The sequence below is a fragment of the Loa loa genome (genome assembly GCF_000183805.2).
Source record: "Loa loa unplaced genomic scaffold supercont3.6, whole genome shotgun sequence".
Lineage (NCBI taxonomy): Eukaryota > Metazoa > Nematoda > Chromadorea > Rhabditida > Onchocercidae > Loa > Loa loa.
Genome location: NW_018108186.1, coordinates 502,055 through 516,192, shown reverse-complemented (window position 1 = coordinate 516,192; position 14,138 = coordinate 502,055). Strand labels below are relative to the sequence as shown.

The 14,138-nt window shown below is 34.4% G+C and overlaps 3 protein-coding genes across 3 annotated transcripts in view; 1 reads left to right on the top strand and 2 right to left on the bottom strand.

The window, feature by feature from the left end:
- Positions 1-2,079, bottom strand: part of LOAG_16517 (hypothetical protein) — a 4,897-nt gene extending 2,818 nt beyond the window's left edge. The window contains exons 1-6 of the mRNA XM_020449170.1: positions 1,914-2,079; positions 1,702-1,848; positions 890-1,012; positions 613-741; positions 286-407; positions 45-207 (exon numbers count right to left, since the gene is read on the bottom strand). Coding sequence (XP_020307357.1) covers positions 45-207; positions 286-407; positions 613-741; positions 890-1,012; positions 1,702-1,848; positions 1,914-2,070 — 841 coding nt within the window. The 5' untranslated portion in view covers positions 2,071-2,079. The remainder of the gene's footprint in view (positions 1-44; positions 208-285; positions 408-612; positions 742-889; positions 1,013-1,701; positions 1,849-1,913) is intronic.
- A 2,725-nt stretch (positions 2,080-4,804) lies between these two features.
- On the top strand, positions 4,805-8,961 carry LOAG_07747 (STE/STE20/MST protein kinase; the record flags this gene model as incomplete). Its single annotated transcript, XM_003143280.2, has 12 exons — positions 4,805-4,848; positions 5,047-5,127; positions 5,568-5,748; positions 5,983-6,077; positions 6,168-6,300; positions 6,396-6,563; positions 6,722-6,859; positions 7,148-7,243; positions 7,313-7,436; positions 7,647-7,781; positions 7,938-8,167; positions 8,612-8,961. The coding sequence occupies 12 exons, from the start codon at positions 4,805-4,807 to the stop codon at positions 8,768-8,770; spliced, it is 1,584 nt and encodes a 527-aa protein (XP_003143328.1). The 3' UTR covers positions 8,771-8,961.
- Positions 8,962-10,802: 1,841 nt separating this feature from the next.
- On the bottom strand, positions 10,803-12,323 carry LOAG_07746 (hypothetical protein; the record flags this gene model as incomplete). The annotated part of the gene is made up of 6 exons (XM_020447528.1): positions 10,803-10,951; positions 11,104-11,292; positions 11,385-11,557; positions 11,640-11,820; positions 11,916-12,015; positions 12,171-12,323. 6 exons carry the CDS (start codon positions 12,321-12,323, stop codon positions 10,803-10,805), a joined length of 945 nt encoding a protein of 314 aa, XP_020302252.1.
- Between the last annotated feature and the right edge of the window lie 1,815 nt (positions 12,324-14,138).

Below are 14,138 nucleotides of genomic sequence, written 5' to 3'. Positions count from 1 at the left end.
AACAAAATTTTCGAAAATTAAGCAATGAAAGCAAAGATTCGGACCAAAAACGCCATTGCTATCACCATCATTATCGTGACCGCAAGTTTCATCATCAGTGGGTACTTCAACATCAAAGTCTTTTCCAGCGGATGTTGACGGTTTATTTTGCAAATCATAAGGTACTGCTGGACCGTAAATATCGCTGCTGTCCTCTTCATCTTCATTCTAAAGTTAGACCTTGATTACACGATGTAAAAAAATGATATTATACAATTCGAAAGCAGAGAAACAAAAAAGACATACTCCTAAATTGGCAACTGTTGGAAGCAGATCTGGCATTGACGGACCAATTACTCTTTTCGACGGGTAGTCTACACTTGAAGAATGAGTTTCTCCAGGTTCCGGAGGAGGCAATAAAAAATTTTCTGTAAAAAGAAACCGAATACCAAGTGGAACATACACTATTGGATATATCATTATGCCAAATTGCTTATCACAAAGCGAAAATGGTCAAGAATAAGCTTGTACTAATCAAGACAATAATGGAGGCAAATAAAAATATTCCCCTTGAAATATCATAATTGGTATTTTCAAATTTAAGACCCATTTTTTACAAAGAATGAAAATTACCTCGCGAACGTTTTGTTTCTTCTTCGGGAAGTGAAGGTGCGAATATTTCCGATGAGTTTAGCACGGTTGGACCAAAAGACGAAGATTGAGAGGATGAAGACGGAATACTGTTTGACATTGAAAATTGCACTGCAAAATTCGTAAACAAAATCTAGCAAGATTTAGAATACATATCTACTGATTGGAACATGTGTTGGAAATCGTTATTTAATAAAAATGAGGTAAATAATGACAAAATATTTATCAATGTGTTAGCTGCATTTTATATTTTACTTACGAAAGGAGCACATATTTGGCATTGCAGACTGAGAATCGCCTTCATCGGGGTCTTCTGGATCTCCAGGATCTTCTGGATCGTCTTCTTCGCTGCTATTCGTAAGTCCAGGAGGTAAAGAAGGTCCTAAAAAGACTAACTTCAGGAATGACTTAGTGTAAACTTATTTCTTATCGGAACAACCGAAAGAAATGGTAATATGTCCAAACAGCTAAAGAATTTGTTGTAACATTTCTGTTATAAAGACTCATCACATTATACAAACAATATATGTAACGTTTTCTATATCTAAGACGATGAATGTGTTGTCTAAGGCCAATCGATAAAAATATCTTTTCCTTTGATATTGAGATTTATGGCAATTTTCTCTTCTTACAAACAAATCTAATCTTTTGTGTGTTTCCCGTATCAGTGAAATTATTGTCGGCTTTGTAAGAACCTTAAATGGAGCTATTATCTTATCTTAAGTCCAACCCACTTGGGGCAATATAAAAACCACAATAAACGCATTCTATCATGCAATGATTCGATCGTTCAAAAATATCTCTTCTCCGTCGAAGACCAAAAACGCCTGCTTCTTCTCGTACAAAACGCCTGCTTCGTCTCGCACAACTTGACGTTTGACTGACGGTTTAAATAAATTGTAACTTTCAATTCCACCACCTAATTTTACTATGAAATAACATTGTTATTATAATTGCTATTCTCCTACTACTGAATAAATCCTTTTTCTTGCCATCCAACACATATAAACAAAAACTTGCATGACATTTCCTATTTCAAGGCTTCAGTTCATATTAGAAAAAGATATGAACCGTATAGTTGTTGATTAGAGGATGATGTGTTGCCAAGTTCGCTCACACTGTTTGGTAACTGATCGAGATATGATAGTGAGTTACTGCTCTTAGTAAGACGTACTTCATCCATATTCACTTGAATTTGTCTTGCTGTTGCATAAAATCCTTAAAATGAGCAACTTTGGGTAGTGAACACATAAACAGAAACCAGAGGTGCAGTTTAAACTAACCTGGTGGCGCAATAAGATCAAAGTTCCTCGAACGACAATCTTGTTCATCAGTTTCATGATCTGAACTACTGTTATAATCTAGCTCTTCTGAACGATCAAATTCATCCCATGATGGCCCCTGCATCGTACAGTCTGATGGCAAACGAGGCGATGACATACTCTAAAAAAAAAAAAAAAATTCTAATATTCACGCTGAACGACTCTCGAAGTCGCTAACGATTGTAGTAATCACAGCGGGAATAGTTTATTACGTCTTAGCCAATGATTTTCAATTTCGTCAAGTTCCCAATTAATTTTGACTTGCGCATTAAAAAATTCTAATATGTATGTAAGGGATGAAAACAAGAATTACTGTTATTGCACTGTATATGAGGAAATAAAAAATAGGGAAAGATGAAAAAAAAAAATGAAGCGATGCGAAATACAGCATACAAAAGTAACGGAGTACAAGTAATACTGTTATAACGGAAGCATGAGTCGAAAATCAGCTGAAGAAAACGTCGGTAACGTTAACAAGTGATGAAAAGCGACAAGATCCACCCGTAATCTCAGCTACACCTATCTAAAAGCTTACTTCCCAATATAAAGGGATATCACCGGAAGAAAAATTTTAATGAAGCGAAGTGCAACAGAAAGGGCGAAATTAGTATTTACTTTGAATACTTACTATAGGCTTTGCATGATAATAAGAATGAGAACTGATGGGTGAGAAAATGATGGCGCACAAATTTTCCGATCAACCTAACTCCCAACCTGTGTCCAACCTGTGTAGCGTACTTGTGCTATCGCAACAAAATTTATGATTTAAAATAAGTGTTCTCCTGCGACGCATTTCGAATCATAGATTGAAAATAGTATATTTTCGAAAGCTGCCAAACATAACATATATTCGGGAGTTCATGGATTAAACAGAAAAGAGAAGGAAATGTTGTATCACAGAGAATTTAAGAAAATTAGTGGAAAATTAGTAATGAAAATTAGTAATGTGTTGCAAGTAAGCGAGAAAATATTGTACACCGATCTGCGCACTGAGATTTTAAAGAGATTTCAGACAATCATAAGAATGAATGATAACAATCAGCTGATATATAGAAAGGATTAAGGTACCACCGCCAACTTCTACTTTATCAATGCCTAGGAAGGAAAGAAAGGTCGAGTTTTGCTCATTCCTTTAACGTTACTCAACTACCTTTGCACCTACAAATCCATCAAACATTCTAAGGAATCATCTTTTTTGCAGTCCTCATTGACGCAGAAGGTGCAATTCTCCGAGATCATGTTCATCCGAAATTTCCATTGTATACGTCCACTGTTTCAGCATTTCGATGAATCCGTTACTTTCGTAACTCAACATTCTAATCCCAAAGGTTCAATATTATTTTGCTAGCGCACTTTTCCATTAAAAAATAATATTAGACTTTAGAGCTGGAACACCTCAACTGTGGAAGAGAATAGACTATGCATAAGTACGTGGATGTGTATACGGATGGTGTTGGATGCCTCCGATAATCAATGATCTGTTACGATCTGAAGACATTCTAATTCAAATTTATGACTAATTAACAAAGGAAACAGTAAGAAAGTATGGCGACACGAAATTCCAGAACAAATATGCTACATAATCAAGTACGTCGGAAAATACAAGATTTCCCAGCACGGAAATCGTCCCGCACTGTTCTTCCAGTAACTCTAATGGCCGTATAGGACGACCAGTGAACTCAGTGCAACATGGTGTATCCCACAAAGGATGTTCACAATATTGCTTGATTTCTGGCCATTTTGTGCAAACTGTTTGGGAAATTTGACAAATTTCTTCTTCTTTGATGTACAATTCACAAATTTCTCAAGATTTGACTGTTTACTTCAATATTTCTGATGACTTTTAGGTAAGATCAAACGACAGAGTTGGGATTATTTGACTTGCACAACTAAAATTTCTCCGAAATTCTTTATTATACTGAAATGTTCTAGTAATTGATTTTCAAAATTTTAGTTGCAAAATTTCGATTTCGAGTTTTATTATTACCGCCAATGATATGAGTCATTTAGATATAGTAGCCATAGTTTGTAGAAGTATTAAAGTGTTTGGCAAACATTTTTTGAATGATGAACTTGAAAACCAGTCTTTTCTCTTTGCGTATGCCATTATCAAATAGCTTATGATTGTAGCTTTCGTTTTGACGAAACAACAATCAAAACAGAAAAGAAAAAAATTTGGTAAATGGAAGATAGAAAAAGAGAAATACTGTGAATAAAGAGTAAGTAGCAGACAATTTAATTTAAAAATTGTTTACTACTGATGACAAATCATTGCTTCACTTCTTGCCTCGCACTGAGACAAGCAGAAAATGATAGATCCGTCCCATCTGTCTCTTATATTTCTTTCTTTTTAGGTGCTCCCTGAGAGAGAGATTCCTGTTGACATTCTTGATGGTACCGTACAGCATAATCTGATGCATATAGATATCACCTCTTTTCCCTTAACACCTAACTCGATCGCTGACCTTCATTTCTTGCCGAATGGCTCTTTCTTTGCTGCCTTACATAGTTTCTTAATTAAATCATTATCTCCCCATCCTTTTTTCATTGTAATTTTTCAAATAAGTTGCAGTTAGGGATTTCACCGTTTAAAACATGGTACCATGATATATCTGTCGTATGAAACATTAAATTCCTTACATACCATCGATGCGGGACGAATGCGCTTCCAAAAGACCATTTTTTTATGTGTACTTTGCACATGTGTACTATGTCTTTATGTGTACTTTGCACACAGAATGAAGTTTGCTTCTGCGGTGATAACACTAACCGTATCTGTTGCACGAATTCAGAAAATAAATTCTTTTCAGCAGGCAACTGCTTGAGAAATTGATGTAGATTGCAGAAGAGTGATGTCGCTGTACGATGAAGATCACTGCAGTTTTGAAATATCTAGGTAATGGCAACTAACTTCCAGTCAGCTTTTTTGTTCGAATTTTCAAATATTAAATGTGGCTTGAATATTTTTTTGTTGTTCGGATTTAGATGAAATTTAAAAAGCTGCTGTTGATGCTCTACTAACACAGTTAACTTGAGAGTTATTGGGAGTGCTACTGTTTAAAGTTTACTTTCCCTCATTTTATCATTCTTATAGAGATCGCTTCAAGCTGGATGCGATTTCATTGAATAAACCACCAGAAGAAGTATTCGACGTCGTCGGGAAACTTGGCGAAGGGTTTGATTTTATATCTGCGGACTGTTTTTTTTAAAGTCTCTCATAGTTGCTTGTTGGAGAATACTGTTCATTTCGTACATTCAGCTTTTTAATTCTCCACCATGACCTTTTATATTCGATTTAAATTTTCAGGTGAAGTGATTAACAAGAAAACTCTTTAAGAGTTATTAGTTTCTATATTTTAAAGAGATATTGTCATATGTCTATAAATCTTCAATAACCTAAAAATAACATCTGCAGGAGAAGCATAAATTAAACCTTAAGTGGATAATTGGTTGATTAGTTTAGTAAAAGAGCTGTGCAATTTATAAAACGTTGAGTCCTTTGGGTGTTTGGCCATTTCATTTCAGCTATAGCAGAATCTTAAATTTATGTTCAAAATACATATGTGGAGGAAGTACCTGCTAAATGTTTTTATCGGTTTTGCAGAAGTTTTTCAGGTCGTACGGATCGGTGCACAAAGCAATTCATAAGCAAACCGGCCATGTGCTTGCAGTCAAGAAAGTACCTGTGGATACGGATTTACAGGAAATAATCAAAGAAATTAGCATAATGCAGCAATGCGACAGTAAATATGTCGTTAAATACTATGGTTCATACTTCAAAAACTCCGACCTTTGGGTGAATACTTTTCATTTTGCGTATATGTATTTGGTTGCTAATAAAATCCTAGAACGTTATTCATCAAAATTATTAGTGTAAGTGAAGAAATCTAACTGTTTGTCTGAGGTGATTGTTAATATTGAATAATATTTTTTAGTCCATGGATTTTAGCTTATGGATTTTTGTATGGACATTGCCGAAGAATTTTTAGGGGTCGATAACCCATAACGTTTAAGATTTCACACTTTTAAGATTGTTATGGAATACTGTGGTGCTGGTTCAGTTTCTGATATTATGAGAATTCGTAAAAAAACACTAAATGAAGCAGAAATTGGTGCTGTTACTAGGTGAGTAAGTTATAATCCTATTAGTTTTTCTGTAATTAATTGTAATAAAACTTTTTTAATGATTTCCGAGAAGTCTTTATTTATCTTCAGGGATGTTCTGAAAGGTTTACGTTACTTGCACGATTTAAAGAAGATCCATCGAGATATCAAGGCTGGCAACATATTGCTCAATGCGGAAGGTCATGGAAAACTAGCAGACTTTGGTGTCGCTGGCCAGTTAACGGTATAACAGTAATTCATCCATGTGATAAATTCTAAAAAAATTCTTTTTTTCAAGTACTGAACTAAGAAATTTCAATTTACACTGTCTCTTTGCAGGATACTATGGCTAAAAGGAACACCGTTATTGGAACACCATTTTGGATGGCACCAGAAGTGATTCAAGAAATTGGTTATGATACAAAAGCTGACATTTGGTCACTCGGGATTACTGCTATGGAAATGGCTGAAGGTCGTCCGCCTCATGCTGATATCCATCCAATGAGGGTTTGTACTACGTGCTTCAAGGTGTAAATTTCACTGTGAATTACTTCTGTGGTTGCTAAGAGTTTACCAATCGAAAGTAAGAAAGACACTCCGTTAGAAAAACAAGTGATGGGAAATTATATTTCCTTAGATGCGAATCTCCTTTTCATAAACTTCAGGCCATTTTCATGATCCCAACAAAGCCACCACCAACATTGAAATGTGAAGGCGACTGGTCACAAGACTTTGTGGATTTTGTTGGTCAGTGTTTAGTCAAAAATCCTGATGAGAGAAAATCTGCTTATGATCTACTGGAGGTATGGAAATATGTTATGCCTCAAAGGTATCACTTAGAGAAAGGCTTAGTTTATAAATCCTTTGGCAAATGTTAGAGAATTGGTGAAAAAGACAAAAGCACAGAAATTTACATTTCTGGCATTTTTGTTATTGTTTTACACCAATTGAACTGATGAATTATTATTTTTCTGTAGTTATTCTTTGAAAGGGAGTCTGGAATCTCGTTGCTAATAATTGATTTGATTGCTGGATATTATGCTGGAAAATATTTTCTATGTAATTCTTATGAATGTTCAATCTTTATTAAGCATCCATTTGTGGTTAATGCATCGCCATCAACCGTTTTGTTGAACATGATTGACGAAGCTCGGGGTATTGCTAATTTTGCTGCTCAAGAAATTCAGGTAGTTTTAGCATCAAAATTTCTTAATCTTATTCTTTGAGCAAAGTTTTTCATCTTTTGGTTAATTCAGGAACGTACCCTCGAAAGCGCAAGTGATTCCACTCTAATACAGGAAAGAACACATGGCGATGAATCCAATGAAATGGAAGATATGACACTTATACGGCATGATATTCCGTCAACGCCAACCAATGGTATACATACTACATCGTTTTTTGCCATTTTGGAAACTAGAAATCTTAGATGATTTGTGTGCACTTTGATGCCAGTTTCATTTTATTTGAGTTCATAAGTTTTCTTCATCGCGTTATTCTTCTTTAACGAGGACTTAAAGTTAAGCGGAAGTTGATCGAAATCCAAAAATGTTCTGTTTTGTTTGGATTTATATTTTAGTCGAACTTCAGGTGATCCTTACAAAATGATGCCTTCAAAAACAATCACTCAGCAGATAAATTCAGTGCGACTGCCTGGAGTTCGTCCTCCAGGTGACACAGGTTATGTACATAACCTGCAGCAAGCAAATGCAATAGCTGAGGGAGGTATATTTTGCACTAAAAAAATTGTTTCTTGAATTAGGTGTCAGCTCGTTGACATACTGAATTGTTTTCGAATGTCGCACAGACTCTTTTTTTAACTCATTGATAGTTTGGAAAATAAACGAGGTTTAATATTCGGTACTATTCATGCTATTGCAGGAAAACCATTGGAATTGCCTAGTCATAAGATGCTATATGTAAATCAGAAAACGGAGGAGCAAAAGCATGATCAGATAAATCCAGTGAATGATGGTGTCCATTATGGTGATGCAAATATCATGAATGGTATTGGTATGCCGCAAACATTGTTCAGCACCGATTCATCTCACGATACTTCGTATATTGATCAACATTTTAACAAAGCATACGTGGATGGCGATTACAGTTTTGTTAGTGATTATTAAATCTTGAAGGCAAAAAACAGTAAGTCAAATACATTAAAGTATAGCATAAAGGGCCTCGTGGTGTGACATATTTTTAATTTTTGGAAAAATTCCCGGTATGGTGTTCAGAACCAGTGATAATAAATGAAGCTGCAAATTTTTGAAATTCCTTGATTATAATTTTCGAAGCCTGTAAAAAGTTCGGTTTTGCCTCAAAAACTCGAAAGGTCCAAATAATTGGAAATGGTTGAAATGTTTTTAATCCACTCGTTGTTCTGGTACCATCACATGACATGTTGTACATGTCATATGATGCTGCTGGAGCAAGTCATCTTTCTGTTCTCAATGTCCTAACAAATCGATTCAAAAAATAAATTTCGTTTTTGGAATATTTTCATTTTTCAATATCTTTATCTTTTGAATAGTCCCACTTCTATAGGAAGGTTTTAGCTAGCTGAACTTCCACTGGAAGAATTAATGCGAAGAAAAGCAAATCTAGAAGCTGACATGGATGTGGAATTACGCGAGTTGCAAGCGCGCTACCAAACCAAAAGGCAGCCAATTTTGGATGCAATTGAAAATAAAAAGGCTAAAATAACTCAGTACTGATACTAGTGAGATATTTTATTTGCATTTTAGACTGGTTGTTGCGATTTTCATTCTCCATAAGTGCTTTGCTTTTTGGTCTTGTCATAATATTCCAGGTTTGTCTTTGTAGCTTCTTTTTTTGTAGTCTAATATTTTATTCGCAAAATATTGTAATATAGTAGCATATTTTTCTATTTATCACTAGCTCAAAGTTCAGTGTTATTTATTGACTCATATATAATTAGTGTATATTTATTTAGTTGGAACTGAGGTCTGATATGAAGATGGAGCATGAAAAACAAGTGGAATGTTTCATATCCTATCATGCGAGCTCAAAACAATTAAGTTTAGACTGAGATTTGATTAATAGTCGTTCAAGTTTTGGGTTCATCTCTTTTAGTTGCTTTATCTCTTTCTTTTAACTATCGGGCTTCGAAATAAAGTATAATATTATGATGTCACTTTTTTGTGCGACCGTTTTGGCAATTCTTTCTTTTAGCATCCAGTGAACTGAGGAATGGGCAAGGGGGAACATAAATTAAGATAAAGGATTTATTTTTCCACAGTAAATTTCCCTGCTCTAAAGGTTATTTTTGCAGCTTTTGTTGTTTCATCTTGGCTAATTCTAAATTTGAAAAGCTGGGGCATGTCTGACATACTACGAAGCTCTAACTTTTAAGTTAGAGCTTTGAAGTTTTTACCAAGGAATCGTGTAAGAGAGTTTAACAAATTATAAAATATTATTTTTATATCAAACTATTTTTATGTTACGCTAGAGTTAAACCCTTCCTGACATGTTTGTAAAAGCTTGTTTTTATAAGGATGTACAATCCATTAATTTATATTATGTTATTTCGCTTTCCTCTTTCGATAAACGACTCCAAATTATTTCATTTTTTAAAATGTTTGTATAATTAGGAATGAGACATATTTTGTTCTGCCTTTTTTTCACTGTTATTTAGCATTTGTTTATGTACATTTTCGGTTTGTTTTTTCATTTCTGAAATTGATTCTAATACATGAATACATTGTGTCCAATCTTTTCCTCTGTATTTTGCATCTTTCATTCCACCTGTCTTCCGTGTTTATTTGTCTTTTTGATCTTTCGTAGATTTCTTTCATCAAATGAATAGTTTCTTTTTCTTGAATTTTTTTTTTCCAGTGTTTTAAATCTTTATCCTTTCTATATGATCATACTCTGGACACAATTAGAGATAATTGAACATGTCGAAATAAACGAATAATTGCTATGCGCGAAAAGAAAGTGCAGTTGTGCACTGATTAGTTTCATTATAACTTTTGGAACTGCATTAATTTCCGGATGTTATAAGGAAAATCTGTGAATTATAAGTTCTGAATACTTATTCTGGATGTGATTTGCTCTAGATTTTCCAGACCTGGCTGATTTACACGCTATCTACAAGCTATTCCATGCTGTGTAAGAAAAGGTTTAGATAACAATATATGGCATAAATACGGATTTATTCAGGAATAGTTTTCTAATCTTATTTCTTTAATCTTTTCTGGAACTCTCTCCTCACTTTTTGTTGAGGCTATGATTGTTGCTTAATTTTGTTCACTTGGGAATATTTTTGTCATATTCTTTGTTTCCTTTCTGTGATTTCGTTCATAAAAGGTGCATCCAGAAATCTCGATAGAAAGTCGGTTTTACGCTTCGGATTTATTCTCAGTGTTATATCAAAATTTGCCATGAAGTCAGGGTGAAGATAGAGAAAAGTAGTGCAAGATTTAAACTGGCTAGAATAAGTTCTGCTTCTTATGATTCACCTCACTAAGCGGTTTCCGCATCAGGAATAACATAATATTTATATTTACAAAAGAAATGTGAAAATGAGAAAAAAATGAGATTGGATGGAAAAAGCTTTAGTGATTAATAATTTTAGTCAATTACATCTATGGAAGAGGAGGATAAACCTGTTTTTGTTGGGTGTTTGGTATCGTGCATATATGATTCATTAAAACTATGCGAAGAAGAGAGTTTTGTGCTGAGTGGATTTTTTTTTTTTTTATTTTTGATTCGAATCTCAGCAATTCAAGTCCATGCTTCGGGCCAGATATCTGATACAAATATTTCTCTGTTACTATACTTATCAAATGAAGGTTTTTCTTGCTCGGATCCAATTGGAGCGTAGTAGATCTTGGAAATTCCGCAATCTGATGGACAGTATTCGGCAGGTTTACCTGAAATTAAATGAGCAGGTGGACTTAATTGTTGGTAATTTGTAATTCGTAACTTTTGACAATTTAGAGCATTTGTTTGTCGTTAAAAATACTGATAAAAGATAAACAGGAATAAGTAATGTGGTATTGCAATGTATTCATATTTCGTTTACCTGGTTCACCGGATGGTCCCCATGATCCTTCGTCCCCTCTATGCCCTGGATTACCGTAAGAACCAACGCGACCAGGGCTACCTGGATTACCGGGTTTACCAAACAGTTTGGAGGGTTTTCCCGGTATACCCATCGGGCCCTTAGGGCCCATCAAACCTGTTGGCCCTTTCGCACCTTTAATTCCACTTCCTGAAGTGCATATTTTACGGTCAAATTGATTAATAATCGATTATCATTGAAATGCGTAAAAGATGTATAGTACTGCAAAAAAGTTTCCGAACCTGCGATGATTGAATCGCCTACTGGTCCTTGAGGTCCTCGTATCCCTTGCTTCCCACGCATTCCTTCATTCCCCATCCTGCCGGGATAACCTTTCATCCCAGGCCTTCCATGTTCTCCAATTGCACCTTTCAATCCTGGTTCACCTCTTCGTCCTCGTTCACCTTGTGAACCTCTGAAGTGAAATGTTAAACTTGTTATTTTAATTATCAGCTGGAAAGTGATTAGAAATTTTTTACGAGTTAGAGTTTAGTTACCGTTGTCCCGGTGGACCAGTGGGACAAAGAACACATGGAAGATCAGGTTCCGGTTCTAGTTGTATATCATAACCGTCCAGGCCTGGTTTCCCGTGTTTTCCCGCATCACCAGGAAAACCATCCAATCCTGAAGGACCTGGTGGTCCAGGTGGTCCATACGGACATGCCAACGAATAACATCCTGAATATTCTATTTTGTAATAACATAAGTAATAACAGTTCAATAATTCTCTAAATGAGAGCTTTAAAAAGAAAACCTGCCTCCGCATGTTTCACCATGCCAAAATGACCGCATAGTCCGATGATACGGCAGTTTTTTACGAAATCTTGGTGCATTGATATTCTTCAGGTTTAACCATATCTCGTTCGCCCTTTTCTAATTTCTAATCATTAATCACTGACCAAGTTTATTCAATCCAATAACAAATTAAAAATGAGGCAAATTTAAATAAACCAACATAGATGTGGAAATCAGTATGTCGTATTCCTTATTACTGTAACTGTTTATTACTAAAATCCAGAAGAATTAACCTGAAATTTTTTGACCAACACTTGTGTCTCCGTTGTTTCATTTGCAATTTTAGCTGTGAATATTGGAATAAAAAAAGTGATGGAAACAATGGTTAGAGTACTTGTCACGACATTTCCGATAGCAACGAAACGAAATAAATCATCATCATGCATTGTGACCTTTCGGAAAAAAAAATTGAAAATCCACTGGTAAACTTTTTCCCTGAAGGTAATACTAGAAGTTAACATAATATCGGAATTCAGAATTGAATTACTGAAGTGAAAGAGGGATCAATGTGAACACATCACGAAATTTGTTTCACTTAAAAGGAATTAGCCTTTTTTGGTTCATTATTAGATACTGGATGCACTGTTGTAATCACTTGAATATCGTTTAAAATGATGGATTAAAATGTAGTGTAAAGCTTAGCGCATCTTAAATAATGTCGCCGCTAATGAGATGACATCCGATGATAGCAATCGCTAAGAAGGAGATTTATTTTTATCATTTTAGGAATAAACGCATCCCTCAAACTGAAGAGTTCCATGGAAATTGCTTTGAATTCCTGCTAATTCTCTTTAATGCCATAAGCTCGGGTCATTCGAAACAGTTGTTCTCTCTTAAATTGGAATTTCATGCGGGATTAGACTCATGCCAAACACCTAACTCAACCATCTCTCCTTAGTCGGTAGCATTCAGTGATGCTCCCGTTGCTTCTCAAGAAAAAATAAAGTTTGGTGAAGGAAGGGATCTTCATGTCCAATGAAGACTTTATCGTTGGGCGGTGTTAAGCAAAAAGCAGACTTAGTTCATTTCCAGTTGACCGAAATACTCCTTTTTATTAATTGGGTCAGTCTTTATCGAGCAATTTCCCATTTCTTTCCAAATTTACTATTTTATTAGTGTAGTTTAGTGTCCTTGACATTGGCGACGAGAAAAAAGGTTGGAATGAGTAACGAATCAAAAATTTAAATGTACTGATTTTTGCTACAGTGGCAAATTCCAACAAACAAAAAATGGGTAGAACCGATAACATTCTGAAGATATTATAGGTCTAAAAAGCTTTGAAACAGATACTATTCAAGTTTTAAAAATAATTTTTATTCCAATGTAGAAGGATTTAACAAATGTTTGACAATATGAATTTTTTTGATCATTATAAATCATTTGGGTTTTATCATTTTAATTGTCTCTTGTCCATTTATCATTCCAACGAAGTTAATAAACTTTCTGACAATGTGTCAATGATTTAGTTGGAATTTGAAGCTTCACAATGAAAAGCGAGAAATTTAAAATTTGAAAATAACGAATTTGAACTTTAAAAGCGTCAGGAAAAAATACTGGTTTTCAGAAAGAATTTAGGCAAATTTTTTAGCTCTTCTTATGAACAACTTTCAAATTTATCCGAAGCTATTCTTTTTTACAACTTTTTTATTTGGATTCCTTTCATTTTTTTTTTTAAATTTAGGAACTGAAATGCAGTGATCTTTTTTGTGCTACTCCACCAGAAATAGCAAACTTCTTAATTTATTGTTTTCCAGAAAAGTCATTCAGGTCAACATGTTTCCTCTCGCATAATTAATCATTCGCATCAACAAATTAAATTTACATTAACATAACAGCGATTAAGCTATTATTTGCCGGATGGTAAGTAATGAGTTTTTCGGGGCTGTAAAAATAATTAACGGTGAAATTGTGATTTCAAGATCGAATTCGCATTTCTTCCAAATATTTTTTTTTTAGTTTACCCATTTTCAAATAATCTTTTGAAAAATAATATTTACGGCACATGTGAAATTTCTTTAGTTTCTAGATGAATTTGAACATGAAAATTGCTTTGAGGTTCTTGTTCCTGCATTCTTGAATATGAGGACAAACTGATCCATTCCAATGAACTGTTTTTAAGTGTCAAAAGAACTTTGTAGATCAAATTATATATATATATATATATATATATATATATATATATATATATATATATATATATA